The sequence below is a fragment of the Trachurus trachurus genome, assembly GCF_905171665.1.
Source record: "Trachurus trachurus genome assembly, chromosome: 18".
Lineage (NCBI taxonomy): Eukaryota > Metazoa > Chordata > Actinopteri > Carangiformes > Carangidae > Trachurus > Trachurus trachurus.
In genome coordinates this window covers 826,497-841,538 of record NC_139909.1, presented here as the reverse complement: position 1 = coordinate 841,538, position 15,042 = coordinate 826,497, and the positions used below count along the sequence as shown (strand labels likewise).

General features: G+C 41.2%; 1 protein-coding gene across 1 annotated transcript in view; it reads right to left on the bottom strand.

Annotated features, from left to right (window-relative positions):
• Nucleotides 1-14,623, bottom strand: part of LOC311001509 (ephrin type-B receptor 4b-like) — a gene marked incomplete at its 3' end in the record, with an annotated part of 43,603 nt that extends 28,980 nt beyond the window's left edge. The window contains exons 1-3 of the mRNA XM_083992597.1: nt 13,849-14,623; nt 2,291-2,361; nt 331-473 (exon numbers count right to left, since the gene is read on the bottom strand). Of these exons, the coding sequence (XP_083848723.1) occupies nt 331-473; nt 2,291-2,361; nt 13,849-13,963 (329 nt within the window). The 5' untranslated portion in view covers nt 13,964-14,623. The remainder of the gene's footprint in view (nt 1-330; nt 474-2,290; nt 2,362-13,848) is intronic.
• Between the last annotated feature and the right edge of the window lie 419 nt (nt 14,624-15,042).

Here is a 15,042-nt window from a genome sequence, read left to right as displayed (position 1 = left end):
CGCTCCACTCCGAGGATCAGAAAGGAAACTATTTCTATTTCTAACGTATCGTAATTTCTGGACTATAAGCCACTTTGAACCCTGTGGCACCGTCGCCTCTATCAACGTTACTGCATTAGACTCGTCGGGCACCATTGACTTTTTTTTTACTAGGCTATTTTCCCGGTTTCCCGTCATAACCTTTCCCGGGAATCGAGAAATAGTTTTGATCAGATTTTGATCAGATTTCCCGGGAATCCCAGGTCCCGGGATTAAACCCTAGTATACATCCCTATCAATAACCTATCAATCACTGATCTTGACTCTTGAACCAATCAGTGACCAACCTACCGTATCTCCACATAGAGGACGGTAGCAGCTCTGCGAGGGATCCAGCGGGTCCTCAGCCAATAGGAGGAGGGGCTGTTGGGAGTACAGATCTGATAGGTCCGTACGCTGTTGGACTCGTCGTCCAGTCCACTCACCTCCTCCCACTGAAGCACAGACAGGAAGGTTCATGTTAATAGATGTTAACACACAGGAAACAGACAGAACAGACATCATGTGTGGTCATCAGGTTGTAACAGAAGAGTAAATCTCTTTGCTCACTGAGTCCGTTGTGTTTTATTCACATGTGTTTTTATTTTCTGTTCCAAATTTCAGAGAGGAAGACAAACATGGTCACACACTGATGCACTTTGTGGTTCTCTCACTTGTTGAGAAATGACAGAGAAACATTTTAAAAGGCCTATTGTGTCCATCCTGAGAGGAGCCAGTAGCGAGGTGATCAGGAACTATCATCATCACTTCAACAGGTTATTATAGGATGTCAGTGTCCAGTTGGATAGATATTGATTATTAACTCACACATTAAACACAAGACGGATGGTTTACATGATCCTGAACAGCGGCTGGTGCACACAGACAGACACACACACACACCCACTCAGCGGTGATCCTCTCTCCCTCTCCAGCCTCTAAACGCTGATGTGATTGGTCAAAAGACTTTTTTTTTTTCATGGATGTGAAAAACGCATTAAATCGAACCTGATCCGAAAACTTTTATGACGGAGGAAAGTTTGGGACTCGGTGTGTAAACATGATCGACACAACATGAGGTCCAATTTATTTTTTGACGTGCGGCAATTTAGGATGAAAAAAACGGACTCAGTGTGCAAAGACCTCATGAGACTCAGATCAGTTGATTCACTGTGTGAGTTTATAAAGTGTAGACTGCACTAACAGAGAAGCTGCTTCAGGTCCAGGATTCAACACCTGCAGATCGGACCGGGTCGGGTCTTTGATCTTAGAAACTGCTCAAACAGCTCTACTAAGAGGTGTATATATATATTTATACAACAGCTAGTTCCGACCGGTCCCAACCGAGCAATTTGATTGGACAACGAGACATTCCATAGTGCTGATATACAGTATAACAGCACTGGGACTTTTCACAGACATAATCACTCCGCTGTTCAGCTGGACAGGAGCTAAGTCGGAGCTACGCTCCCCATACAGGAGCTGCCCCATCTCTCTGCTGCTGCTGCTGCTGCTGCTGCTGCTGCTGCTGCTGCTGCTGCTGCTACAGTTATAAACGGACCTGAACATTAAAACCTGGACCTGACCTGGTCCGTCTAATTGGAGATAAATCTCTACTAAACCCGGCTGGGAAAAAAATCGCCGCGGGGGCAACTACGTTTTGACGGTGATGTGTTTTGATATTAGCATTAGCTGTTGTTAGCCACGTAGCTCAGCTACTTAGCTTCAACTGTGTTTATATTGATTACATAGATGATAAACAAATGTAATACGGTATCGATAACGTCTCTGTGTCTTCACGCTGGTCCTGTTGCTGCGGTGCTGATCAGACACGGGCTCAGAACCAGAACCAGCACTGGAAGCAGCTCGGTGGAGAAGCTTGTAGCTAGTAGCAAGCTAGTATGAAATGTTTATGTGTTGCCTGGCAACAGCCTTGTTTCCCTTCCAGTTGCGGAACTATTTCTGTTGGCGGAGCCAAATAAACGATTAAATAAACAAACAAATCATAATCTCTTGTAGTTTATTACTGTTCTAAAATGCGCTCGTAGCACTGTTGTATAAAAGCAATATCACACTGGAGGTCGTGCTGTTGTACTGTATATCAGCACGGTGGGATTATCTGACCGAATCACAGCCGTGCTGACATACAGTACAACAGCACTCCCTCTACTGTGATATTGCTTAAATAACCAAGTCCAGTTGCTTTGGAGTTCCTTTGAGAGCTTGTCAGCAGGATGGTTGTGTTAGTGTAGTAGTGTAGTAGTTGTGTTACCTCTGGCTCCTCAGCAGGATGGTTGGTCCAGCGCAGGTCAGACGTCTCCAGCTTCGTGTTCATCACCACCTCTGATGGAGACACACACACACACACACACACACACACACACACAGAGAGAGAGAAAACAACAAGTGCATTAGGAGTGTTATAATGTCATTCATTAATTCTAGAGGTGTCTATGGATATTCTCTTTCATCCAGGTCGTCGTTCTTTTCTGGGCAAATTGAATCGTAGGCAACTGGACTTGTATTTGTCTGGGAAGACGTTTCTCCTCTGATCCAAGGGGCTTCATCAGTTCTTATTCAACAAGTCTCACTAGTCCAACTAGCTAGACGATGGTTTCACTGAGAAGCCACACGGTGACGTAATGAAGCAGCTGCTCTCCTCCTCTAACTTCACTCTCTCATCACTTCTCTTCTTCGTCTGTGATGACGGTTGCTGGCAGCTTCGAGGCTCATTACCGCCACCTAGACTTTTCTTTCTTTTTTTAAATATTCACTCAGACGTATTCACCGTGTGACTGTGTGCACCGAACCGTGACGGCACGGGACGAATACATGTATACCGTTACACCCCTACCACTCACCCACTGCACCAACACCTCACCCACTACCCTCAGGACGAAGGTACACAATGGTACACACACACACACACACCCAGGCCCCGCCCACTCTAAGACCCTGAACAGCAACACGAGGTCATGATGCAGCAGCAGCTCCAGGAGAGAGAGAGCAGCTGTGTGTGTCTGTACAGACTGAGACCAGGCTGTAGCTGTGATACAGTTACACTATTACACACACAGATAGACACAACTACACTGTAATACACACACACACACACACACATAGACAGGTACACAACACATACAGTTACACTATTACACACACAGATAGACACAACTACACTGTAATACACACACACAGATAGATACAACTACACTGTAATACACACACACAGATAGATACAACTACACTGTAATACACACACAGATAGACACAACTACACTGTAATACACACACACAGATAGATACAACTACACTGTAATACACACACACAGATAGACACAACTACACTGTAATACACACACACACACAGACAGGTACACAACACACTAGAGTACAGATAGATCAATACAACTACACTGTAATACACACACACACAGATAGATACAACTACACTGTAATACACACACACACAGGTAGACAGGTATACAACTACACTGTAATACACACACACAGATAGACACAACTACACTGAAATACACACACACAGGTAGACAGGTATACAACACACTATAGTACACACACACAGATAGACAGGTACACAACACACTGTAATACACACACACAGATAGACAGGTACACAACACACTGTAATACACACACACAGATAGACAGGTACACAACACACTACAGTACAGATAGATCAGTACAGGTGATAGAAGCTTCAGACACTTCCTCTGGTCTGGGATCAGCTGTTGTGTGTCTGTTCAGTCACACTGACTCATTCTGTCACTGCTACACACTGAATGATTTACCAACGTGTCAACATGTCAACATACCAACATGTCAACATACCAACATGTCAACATACCAACATGTCAACATATCAACGTATCAACATGTCAACATATCAACGTGTCAACATGTCAACATACCAACATGTCAACATACCAACATGTCAACATACCAACATGTCAACATATCAACGTATCAACATGTCAACATGTCAACATGTCAACATGTCAACATATCAACATGTCAACATGTCAACATGTCAACATACCAACATGTCAACATATCAACATACCAACATGTCAACATGTCAACATGTCAACATATCAACATATCAACATGTCAACATATCAACATGTCAACATGTCAACATGTCAACATATCAACATGTCAACATACCAACATGTCAACATGTCAACATACCAACATGTCAACATACCAACATGTCAACATGTCAACATACCAACATGTCAACATGTCAACATGTCAACATATCAACATATCAACATGTCAACATATCAACATATCAACATGTCAACATGTCAACATGTCAACATATCAACATATCAACATGTCAACATATCAACATGTCAACATGTCAACATATCAACATGTCAACATATCAACATGTCAACATGTCAACATATCAACATATCAACATATCAACATGTCAACATACCAACATGTCAACATACCAACATGTCAACATACCAACATGTCAACATGTCAACATGTCAACATGTCAACATACCAACATGTCAACATGTCAACGTATCAACATGTCAACATGTCAACATGTCAACATATCAACATGTCAACATATCAACATATCAACATGTCAACATATCAACATGTCAACATGTCAACATATCAACATATCAACATGTCAACATACCAACATGTCAACATGTCAACATACCAACATGTCAACATACCAACATGTCAACATGTCAACATGTCAACATATCAACATGTCAACATATCAACATGTCAACATATCAACATGTCAACATATCAACATATCAACATGTCAACATATCAACATATCAACATGTCAACATATCAACATGTCAACATGTCAACATATCAACATATCAACATGTCAACATACCAACATGTCAACATACCAACATGTCAACATATCAACATGTCAACATACCAACATGTCAACATACCAACATGTCAACATATCAACGTATCAACATGTCAACATGTCAACATATCAACATGTCAACATATCAACATATCAACATGTCAACATATCAACATGTCAACATGTCAACATATCAACATATCAACATGTCAACATACCAACGTGTCAACATGTCAACATACCAACATGTCAACATACCAACATGTCAACATACCAACATGTCAACATATCAACGTATCAACATGTCAACATGTCAACATGTCAACATGTCAACATATCAACATGTCAACATGTCAACATGTCAACATACCAACATGTCAACATATCAACGTGTCAACATGTCAACATGTCAACATGTCAACATATCAACATGTCAACATATCAACATATCAACATGTCAACATATCAACATGTCAACATGTCAACATATCAACATATCAACATGTCAACATACCAACATGTCAACATGTCAACATGTCAACATACCAACATGTCAACATGTCAACATACCAACATGTCAACATACCAACATGTCAACATGTCAACATACCAACATGTCAACATGTCAACATGTCAACATATCAACATATCAACATGTCAACATATCAACATGTCAACATGTCAACATATCAACATATCAACATGTCAACATACCAACATGTCAACATGTCAACATACCAACATGTCAACATACCAACATGTCAACATGTCAACATACCAACATGTCAACATGTCAACATGTCAACATATCAACATATCAACATGTCAACATATCAACATGTCAACATATCAACATGTCAACATGTCAACATATCAACATATCAACATGTCAACATGTCAACATATCAACATGTCAACATGTCAACATATCAACATGTCAACATATCAACATGTCAACATGTCAACATATCAACATATCAACATATCAACATGTCAACATACCAACATGTCAACATACCAACATGTCAACATGTCAACATACCAACATGTCAACATGTCAACGTATCAACATGTCAACATGTCAACATGTCAACATATCAACATGTCAACATATCAACATATCAACATATCAACATATCAACATGTCAACATGTCAACATATCAACATATCAACATGTCAACATACCAACATGTCAACATGTCAACATACCAACATGTCAACATACCAACATGTCAACATGTCAACATGTCAACATATCAACATGTCAACATATCAACATGTCAACATATCAACATGTCAACATATCAACATATCAACATGTCAACATATCAACATATCAACATGTCAACATATCAACATGTCAACATGTCAACATATCAACATATCAACATGTCAACATACCAACATGTCAACATACCAACATGTCAACATATCAACATGTCAACATACCAACATGTCAACATACCAACATGTCAACATATCAACGTATCAACATGTCAACATGTCAACATGTCAACATATCAACATGTCAACATATCAACATATCAACATGTCAACATATCAACATGTCAACATGTCAACATATCAACATATCAACATGTCAACATACCAACATGTCAACATGTCAACATACCAACATGTCAACATACCAACATGTCAACATGTCAACATACCAACATGTCAACATACCAACATGTCAACATATCAACATGTCAACATATCAACATGTCAACATATCAACATGTCAACATATCAACATGTCAACATATCAACATATCAACATGTCAACATATCAACATGTCAACATGTCAACATATCAACATATCAACATGTCAACATACCAACATGTCAACATACCAACATGTCAACATATCAACATGTCAACATACCAACATGTCAACATACCAACATGTCAACATGTCAACATGTCAACATATCAACATGTCAACATATCAACATGTCAACATATCAACATGTCAACATGTCAACATGTCAACATATCAACATATCAACATATCAACATGTCAACATGTCAACATGTCAACATGTCAACATGTCAACATATCAACATATCAACATGTCAACATACCAACATACCAACATGTCAACATGTCAACATGTCAACATACCAACATGTCAACATATCAACATGTCAACATGTCAACATGTCAACATATCAACATGTCAACATGTCAACATGTCAACATATCAACATGTCAACATGTCAACATGTCAACATATCAACATGTCAACATGTCAACATGTCAACATGTCAACATACCAACATGTCAACATGTCAACATGTCAACATACATCAACATACCAACATGTCAACATGTCAACATGTCAACATATCAACATGTCAACATATCAACATGTCAACATATCAACATGTCAACATGTCAACATGTCAACATATCAACATATCAACATGTCAACATGTCAACATGTCAACATAACATGTCAACATGTCAACATATCAACATATCAACATATCAACATGTCAACATACCAACATGTCAACATACCAACATGTCAACATGTCAACATGTCAACATGTCAACATGTCAACATGTCAACATATCAACATGTCAACATGTCAACATGTCAACATATCAACATGTCAACATGTCAACATATCAACATGTCAACATATCAACATATCAACATGTCAACATGTCAACATGTCAACATACCAACATGTCAACATGTCAACATGTCAACATACATCAACATGTCAACATGTCAACATACCAACATGTCAACATGTCAACATGTCAACATGTCAACATGTCAACATATCAACATGTCAACATGTCAACATATCAACATGTCAACATGTCAACATGTCAACATGTCAACATATCAACATATCAACATGTCAACATGTCAACATGTCAACATATCAACATATCAACGTGTCAACATGTCAACATGTCAACATGTCAACATATCAACATGTCAACATGTCAACATGTCAACATATCAACATATCAACATGTCAACATGTCAACATGTCAACATGTCAACATATCAACATGTCAACATGTCAACATGTCAACATATCAACATATCAACATATCAACATGTCAACATGTCAACATGTCAACATGTCAACATGTCAACATGTCAACATACCAACATGTCAACATGTCAACATGTCAACATATCAACATATCAACATATCAACATATCAACATGTCAACATATCAACATATCAACATATCAACATGTCAACATGTCAACATGTCAACATGTCAACATGTCAACATGTCAACATATCAACATATCAACATGTCAACATGTCAACATGTCAACATGTCAACATGTCAACATGTCAACATGTCAACATACCAACATGTCAACATGTCAACATGTCAACATATCAACATATCAACATATCAACATATCAACATATCAACATGTCAACATATCAACATATCAACATATCAACATGTCAACATGTCAACATATCAACATGTCAACATACCAACATGTCAACATGTCAACATGTCAACATGTCAACATGTCAACATGTCAGCGTATCAGTGTATCAGTGTACCACCAGCCCAGTTCCAGTTCCAGTCGGCCCCCTGGAGACTCCCTAACGGCCCTGAGCCCTCACTGACCTGAGATCAGCTCTGAGCTCTGTGAGGGTCCAGATGCTGTGAACATGAACAGCTCTGACCCACTCTCACCACACGTTACCTTGACAACAACATGATGTTGACTACTGAACTGAAACCGTTCCAGCTCTAATACACAACCACCAGCCAGACTAGAACTACAGCTCCTAACCCCCCCACCCCCCACCCCAGGTCAGTGTTCTACATCAGACACCATGACCACACTACTGGTTATTATGGTCTGTTTACACTGGCAGAGGGAGTCTACTGGTTGATGTGTAGTCTACCTGACTGGAGACTGGATCAATACACACACACACACACACACACACACACACACACACACACACACACACACACACACACACACACACACACACACACACACACACACACACACACACACACACACACACACACACACACACAGTGTCATAGGAGCTGACAGCTGATTGGCTGCAGCCTCTCTCCTCTCTATAGTTAGTGGTTTACTATCAGCTCCTATAGCAGCGGTACTCAATAGGTGGTAGGGCTGGGACGATACGCTTTTCTCCCGATTCGATTCTTCTATGATGTTTTGGATGGTGATTCGATTTAAATTGTGATTCTACGATATTGCCAATTCTCTCGATTTTTAGTCTTTAGCATTTTTAACATTTATCTGCACACAGATACTGTAGGAGCCTAGAAATGAACATACTCCATTATAAAGTGAACTTAAACCCTTTTCACAACCTGGACTCTCTGGATGTAAAAAAGGTGAACAAATGCACATTGCACAATATTTAAAAAAATTTTTTCAAAAAAAATAAAATCGATTTAAAAATTGTCAAAAAAGATATCGCGATATATATGTGAATCGATTTTTTCTCCCACCCCTAATAGGCGGCCCACCAAACCTTCCAATCAGACCCGCGACTGAGTTCTACTAGTTTACATATTACTGTCTACTGTATTTCTCGGGCTCCGTGCGCCTGTAAGTCAAAGCGCTGGGACATAGAAGTGCGGAGCGTTTGTGTGTGCCTGTGAGGCGCTGCACTGGGATACAGAAACGCTGACGAACCCAAATCACCATGCGCAAGTGTTTGGGGGGCGGGCTGGACTGCAGGGGTTTCCCTGCCTGTCTGCAGAGACCAGGGGTGATGTTGACCACCGCTTGGTTCAACTGTGTGTGCATTAGGGGTGGGCGATATGGCAAAAATATCATATCACGATTTAAAAAAAATAAAATAACGATCTCGATTTTATCATGATCTTAAATCAGAAGTAAGTGATATATTTGTGTTAATCTAAGTCTTAAATAGTTGTATCTTCCGACAGCAATCACTTCTATAGAGTGTTTGGTCTGAAACACGGGTCTGTCAGTCACTCTGCTCTGCTCTGAGCCCAGGAGAAAACTTTCCTTGTATCCTACAACCTTTATCCAATGAGGAGAGAGAACGGCATAAAGGGGCAGTCCTCTCTGTGTGTGCAGCCAAGGGATGCGCCTGAATGTGGTGACGTAGGGACGAGGACTGTTATGGTGCGTTCAAGGAAACTCGTAACTCGTGTTTTTCCGACCTGTTTGATCTGGTACGAGTTCACGGGTCAGAGGTTACGAGTGGCCGTTATAGTGACTTTCACAGGTAAAACAGGTCGGAGAAACACGAGTGGGTTGCCTGGAACGCTACAAAGTCGTAAGTTGTGACTTGAAGCTGTAATTTACGATTTCAAAAGCCTGCCTGGAACGCAGCATTAGCCAAAACCACCGGACCACTCACTTCTGCTTTAAATCAAAAATTGAAAAACAGACAATTTAGGTCAAAGAGCCTTTCTGAACAGATTTTAGTGGGCTCTCTGCGCAGCTCCACTACTTCCTGAACTTAAGGCAGCTCCTTTATTTCCTGTCTTATATTATTAAACAAACTGATTAATCCAGGTGTGTCTGAGTGGTCACACACTGATCAGACACACCTGGATTCATCAGTTTGGGAGCTGTCTTTCAGAAATTCAGGAAGTAGTGGAGCTGTGCATAGAGCCCATTTGCAGTTTTGCCAACATGTGCAAGTAAACATACTCTCGCGCCATGGTCTCCTAGAATCCTGTGGGAAACACTGAGGACCAATGACTTGTATCCTCAGAGCAGAGTCAGACATGTCAAATGATGTGATTACAAGTTAAATAATTATTTTATTTTATTTCAGTCTCGGTCTATGTGAATGTTCGGCCCCCAGGTGTCTGTTAAGAAACATTCTGGCCCTGAGGACCTCTGGTCTATAGTACAGAGATGAACTCTACTGAACTCTGCTCTGTTCCTGTTCCTGTGTGTTCTCCAGGAGCCTGCAGAGCCCCACACACACACACACACACACACACACAGAAACACACACACACACACACACACACACACACACACACACACACACACACACACACACACACACACACACACACACACACACACACACACACACACACACACACACACAGAGCAGCTTCATTCCTGAGCTGCTGCAGAGCGGAACCATCAAATGACTGTTTTCCTTCTACACACTGGAACTACACACACACACACACACACACACACACACACACACAGACACACTGACAACACACACACACTGACTGACAACACACACACACACACACACACTGACTGAGATACACACACACACACACACACACACTGAGACAGTTAATTGTCTTGTTGGTTCATTAAAACGAGACTGAAGGACATGAATGAAACTCTGTGTGTGTGTGTGTGTGTGTGTGTGTGTGTGTGTGCGTGCGTGCGTGCGTGCGTGCGTGTGTGTGTGTGTGTTGTCAGCAGGGGTGGAAGTAACTAGTTACATTTACTCTCATTACTGTAACTGAGTAGCTTTTTTGTGTACCTGTACTTTTTTGAGTAATTTTTAAAATCAGTACTTTTACTTTTACTTGAGTACATATTGTTGAAGAAATGTACTTCACTACATTTAAATAACTTCTGTTACTAAGTAAAAAATAAATAAACAGATGAACTTGCAGTGTGTCTGCATGCAAAGTGTGTGTCCTCAGTGTGTGTGTCAGTGTGTGTGTTCTTAGTGTGTCCTCAGTGTGTGTGTGTGAGTCTGTGATCTCCTGCAGCTCCTGAACGTCTCACTGACCTCAGCTGCTCTGTGATGTCACAGTGATGATGTCACTGTGATGATGTCATGTTTCAGACATGTGTTACTGTTTGTACCTGAGGTGGTAGTAGTAGTAGTAGTTACATGTACTAGTCAGAGTAGTTTTAATGCAGAATACTTTAACTTTAACTGGAGTATATCAGTACTTTAACTCTGTTACACTGATCTACATTACTCTCTACTACTACTACTACTGAGATGAGCTGGATGAAGACAACCTTCACTGACACACTGCTGCTCTCTCTGTGTCTCTGTCTGTCTGTGTTTCTACTGGTTCAGTAGAATCTGACTGTGATTCTACTGACTCACTGTTTATACAGAGAGAGAGAGAGAGAGAGAGAGAGAGAATGTCTCTCCACCACACAGTCTAAACATGAAGGAAACTCTGAGTTTACACACAAACACACACACACACACGTTTCTAATCAGCAGCTACACACACACACACACACACTGACACACACACTGACATAATTATACACACACACACACGGCGAGTGTCTTGTATAAACATCCCACCAGTGTTGTCATGGTAATTTCCGTGTGTCCTCGTCCTGCACCTTATCACTGTTTATACTGTGTGTGTGTGTGTGTGTGTGTGTGTGTGTGTGTGTGTGTGTGTGTGTGTGTGTGTGTGTGTGTGTGTGTGTGTGTGTGTGTGTGTGGTCTCATTCTGTTGCATTTTTTTTCTCCTGCGACCAATCAACCAATGAGATTCTGTTCAGCTAACGACTCTTTATGACTGTTTGGCAGCATGGATGTATGTTATTATAATATCTTCTTATAATAGATCCATCTGTTTAACCCTGTTGAACTCTGTGTGAAGTTAAAGACTGGACACTTTGAAACTGTTTTCAATAAAGTTGTGAATTTAAAAGTTCATGGCTTCTGGGTTTTTTTAATCGTGGTATTGAATTAGTATCGAGAATCGTGGGAATTCACAGCTGCTCTGCTCTACAACAGAAGAAAGGGTTAAAACTCCTCACAGTGCAGTTCTGAGAAAAATGAGTTTAAAGTATTGTTGTTGTCCAGTCAACTGTATTGAACTTAGGATTCTGAAAACTGGTCAAATCCTTGATTTTAACCAGTAGTATTCTAGCTGTGTAAAAATATTTAACTCAAACTTAACATTTGACCTTATTTCAGAGTTACCTCTGTCTGTCTGTGCATTGAGGCTAAATATAAGCTGGACATACAACACAAGAAAGAGGAAACTAACTCCTATTGGTTCATAATGGCAGCAGCCTGTTGTACAGTAGAGTGATTGACTGATATCACCTTATGGAAAATAAAAAATATAAATGAAGATTCTAGAATTTTTTAAAAACGTTAGTTTTTTAGTTATCTGCTTTTGCAAATGAACTCTTCAATATATATATATATATATATATATATATATATTTAGCACCTCATGTTTAAACCATAACAGTGATGATTAAATGAAGTTACCTTCTGAATATTCTACAACTGAACAACTTTTCCCCCAAACTGAATTTAATGAAGTTTGAAGTTTGAATTTGAAACACATGGAGAAATATTCACAGTAGATAAGATACGTTTTATCCAGACTAACCCTTTAGAACAACTGGACCAGAACCAGAACCAGGACTAATGTGTTAGAACTGTTATAAAGTTTAAATGTTCCTCTGTAGTTTATCAAGGATCACAGGCCATTGATTGATTGATTGATTGATTGATTGATTGATTGATTGATTGATTGATTGATTGGTTGATTGATTGATTGATTGATTGATTGATTGATCTAGCCAGGACCTTCGCTCTGAGCTCTGAACCTGCTGGTTGGTCTGAAACTACATAATACTGGTATCGATCTGCAGAGTGAGGTTATTGGTTATTGATCAGTCTACTACGGCGGCTGGTGAGGACAAACTTCTGCAGAGTGAGGTAATTATGGTGTGGCAAGGTGAAGAGGGCCCGGGGGGGGGGGATTGAACACACACCTCCCGGGTAAGAGTCACCCAGAGGGACGTCCCCTTGGCCAAGTAGCCAGGACACATGATCAACTGGAGGCATAGTGACAGGAACCACCACTGTCACGATTGGTTATTGATTATTGATCAGTCTACTACGGCGGCTGAAGAGGACAAACTTCTGCAGAGTGAGTTATTGGTTATAGGTTATAGGTTATTGATCAGTCTAGGACAGTCTTCTTACCTTCCTCCGCTCCGCAGCAGCTGATCAGCAGCAGCAGCAGCAGCGGGAGGAGCAGCAGCTGCAGGCCGCAGGACGAGCCTCTTCCCCGGGCAGAGGCTCTGCTCCGAGCCTCCATCCTGATCACTATCGATCACACCTATCGATCACCAGCCGTCAGCTGAGCGCGCTCCCGGTCTCGGTCTCGGTCGGCCGCGCGCACCTCATTGGAGCCTCCTCTTCCTCCAGAAGTTAGAATAATTAAAAAATAAATAAAAAGTAGATATAAACTCCTCAGTCAGTTATTGATCCTCAGGTATCGATCCGTGTGACGTAGCAGCAGCAGCAGAGAGATAATCCAGACCAGCACCAAGATGGAGGCGGAGCTCCGAGCTGCTCCAAGTTTTCCCTGAAAAACTTCCTCCTCTCCTCCGTCTGCTCCTTCTTCATCCCTCCATTCCTGCTTCATCCCTCCATTCCTCCTCCTCTTCCTCCTATCTTCTCCTCCTCTCTTCTCTCCTCCTCTGGTTCCTCCGGCTGGTCAGCGGGGCTGCGCTCCCTCTCTACCCGGGATCAGAGCGCTGAGAGGCCGCAGGGCGACGGAGAGGGGTCGGTGGGAAAACTGGAGGGTGGAGTATGGGACTTTAACACAACACAACACACACTAACACACACACACTAACACACACAACAGACACACACTCTCTCTCTCTCTTTCACACAGTTCGGTGGTCGGTAGCTCCGTGTGTTATTCCGGTTATTCCCGGTTTTCCCAGTAGTTTAGTTTAGTTCCACCAGTTGCAGCAGAGTTTCTTCCTTCGGACAAAAGCAGCAGAGAACAAACTCCCTACAAAGTTTTCTGGCTGCGCCGAGGCCCCGCCCCCTGGCTGCAGAGAGGAGCGCTGTGATTGGGTCAGCGCTCTGAGAGAGAGGAGGGCTGTGATTGGCTCAGCGCTCAGAGAGAGAGAGGAGGGCTGTGATTGGCTCAGAGCTCGGTCAGGGGGCGGGACTAAGCGCTGATTGACAGATTGAAGGAATCCGATTCCTGTCTGTCGCTCTCTGTCTGTCTGTCTGACACAAAACACCATATATTATATTATATTATATTATATTACATTACATTACATTACATAGATTTAATCCCTACCTTAAACTATTTTTGGTTCTCTTATGTACTTAAGTTCCCTGAACTGTAAACTGACCTTTACTGCTCTTTAC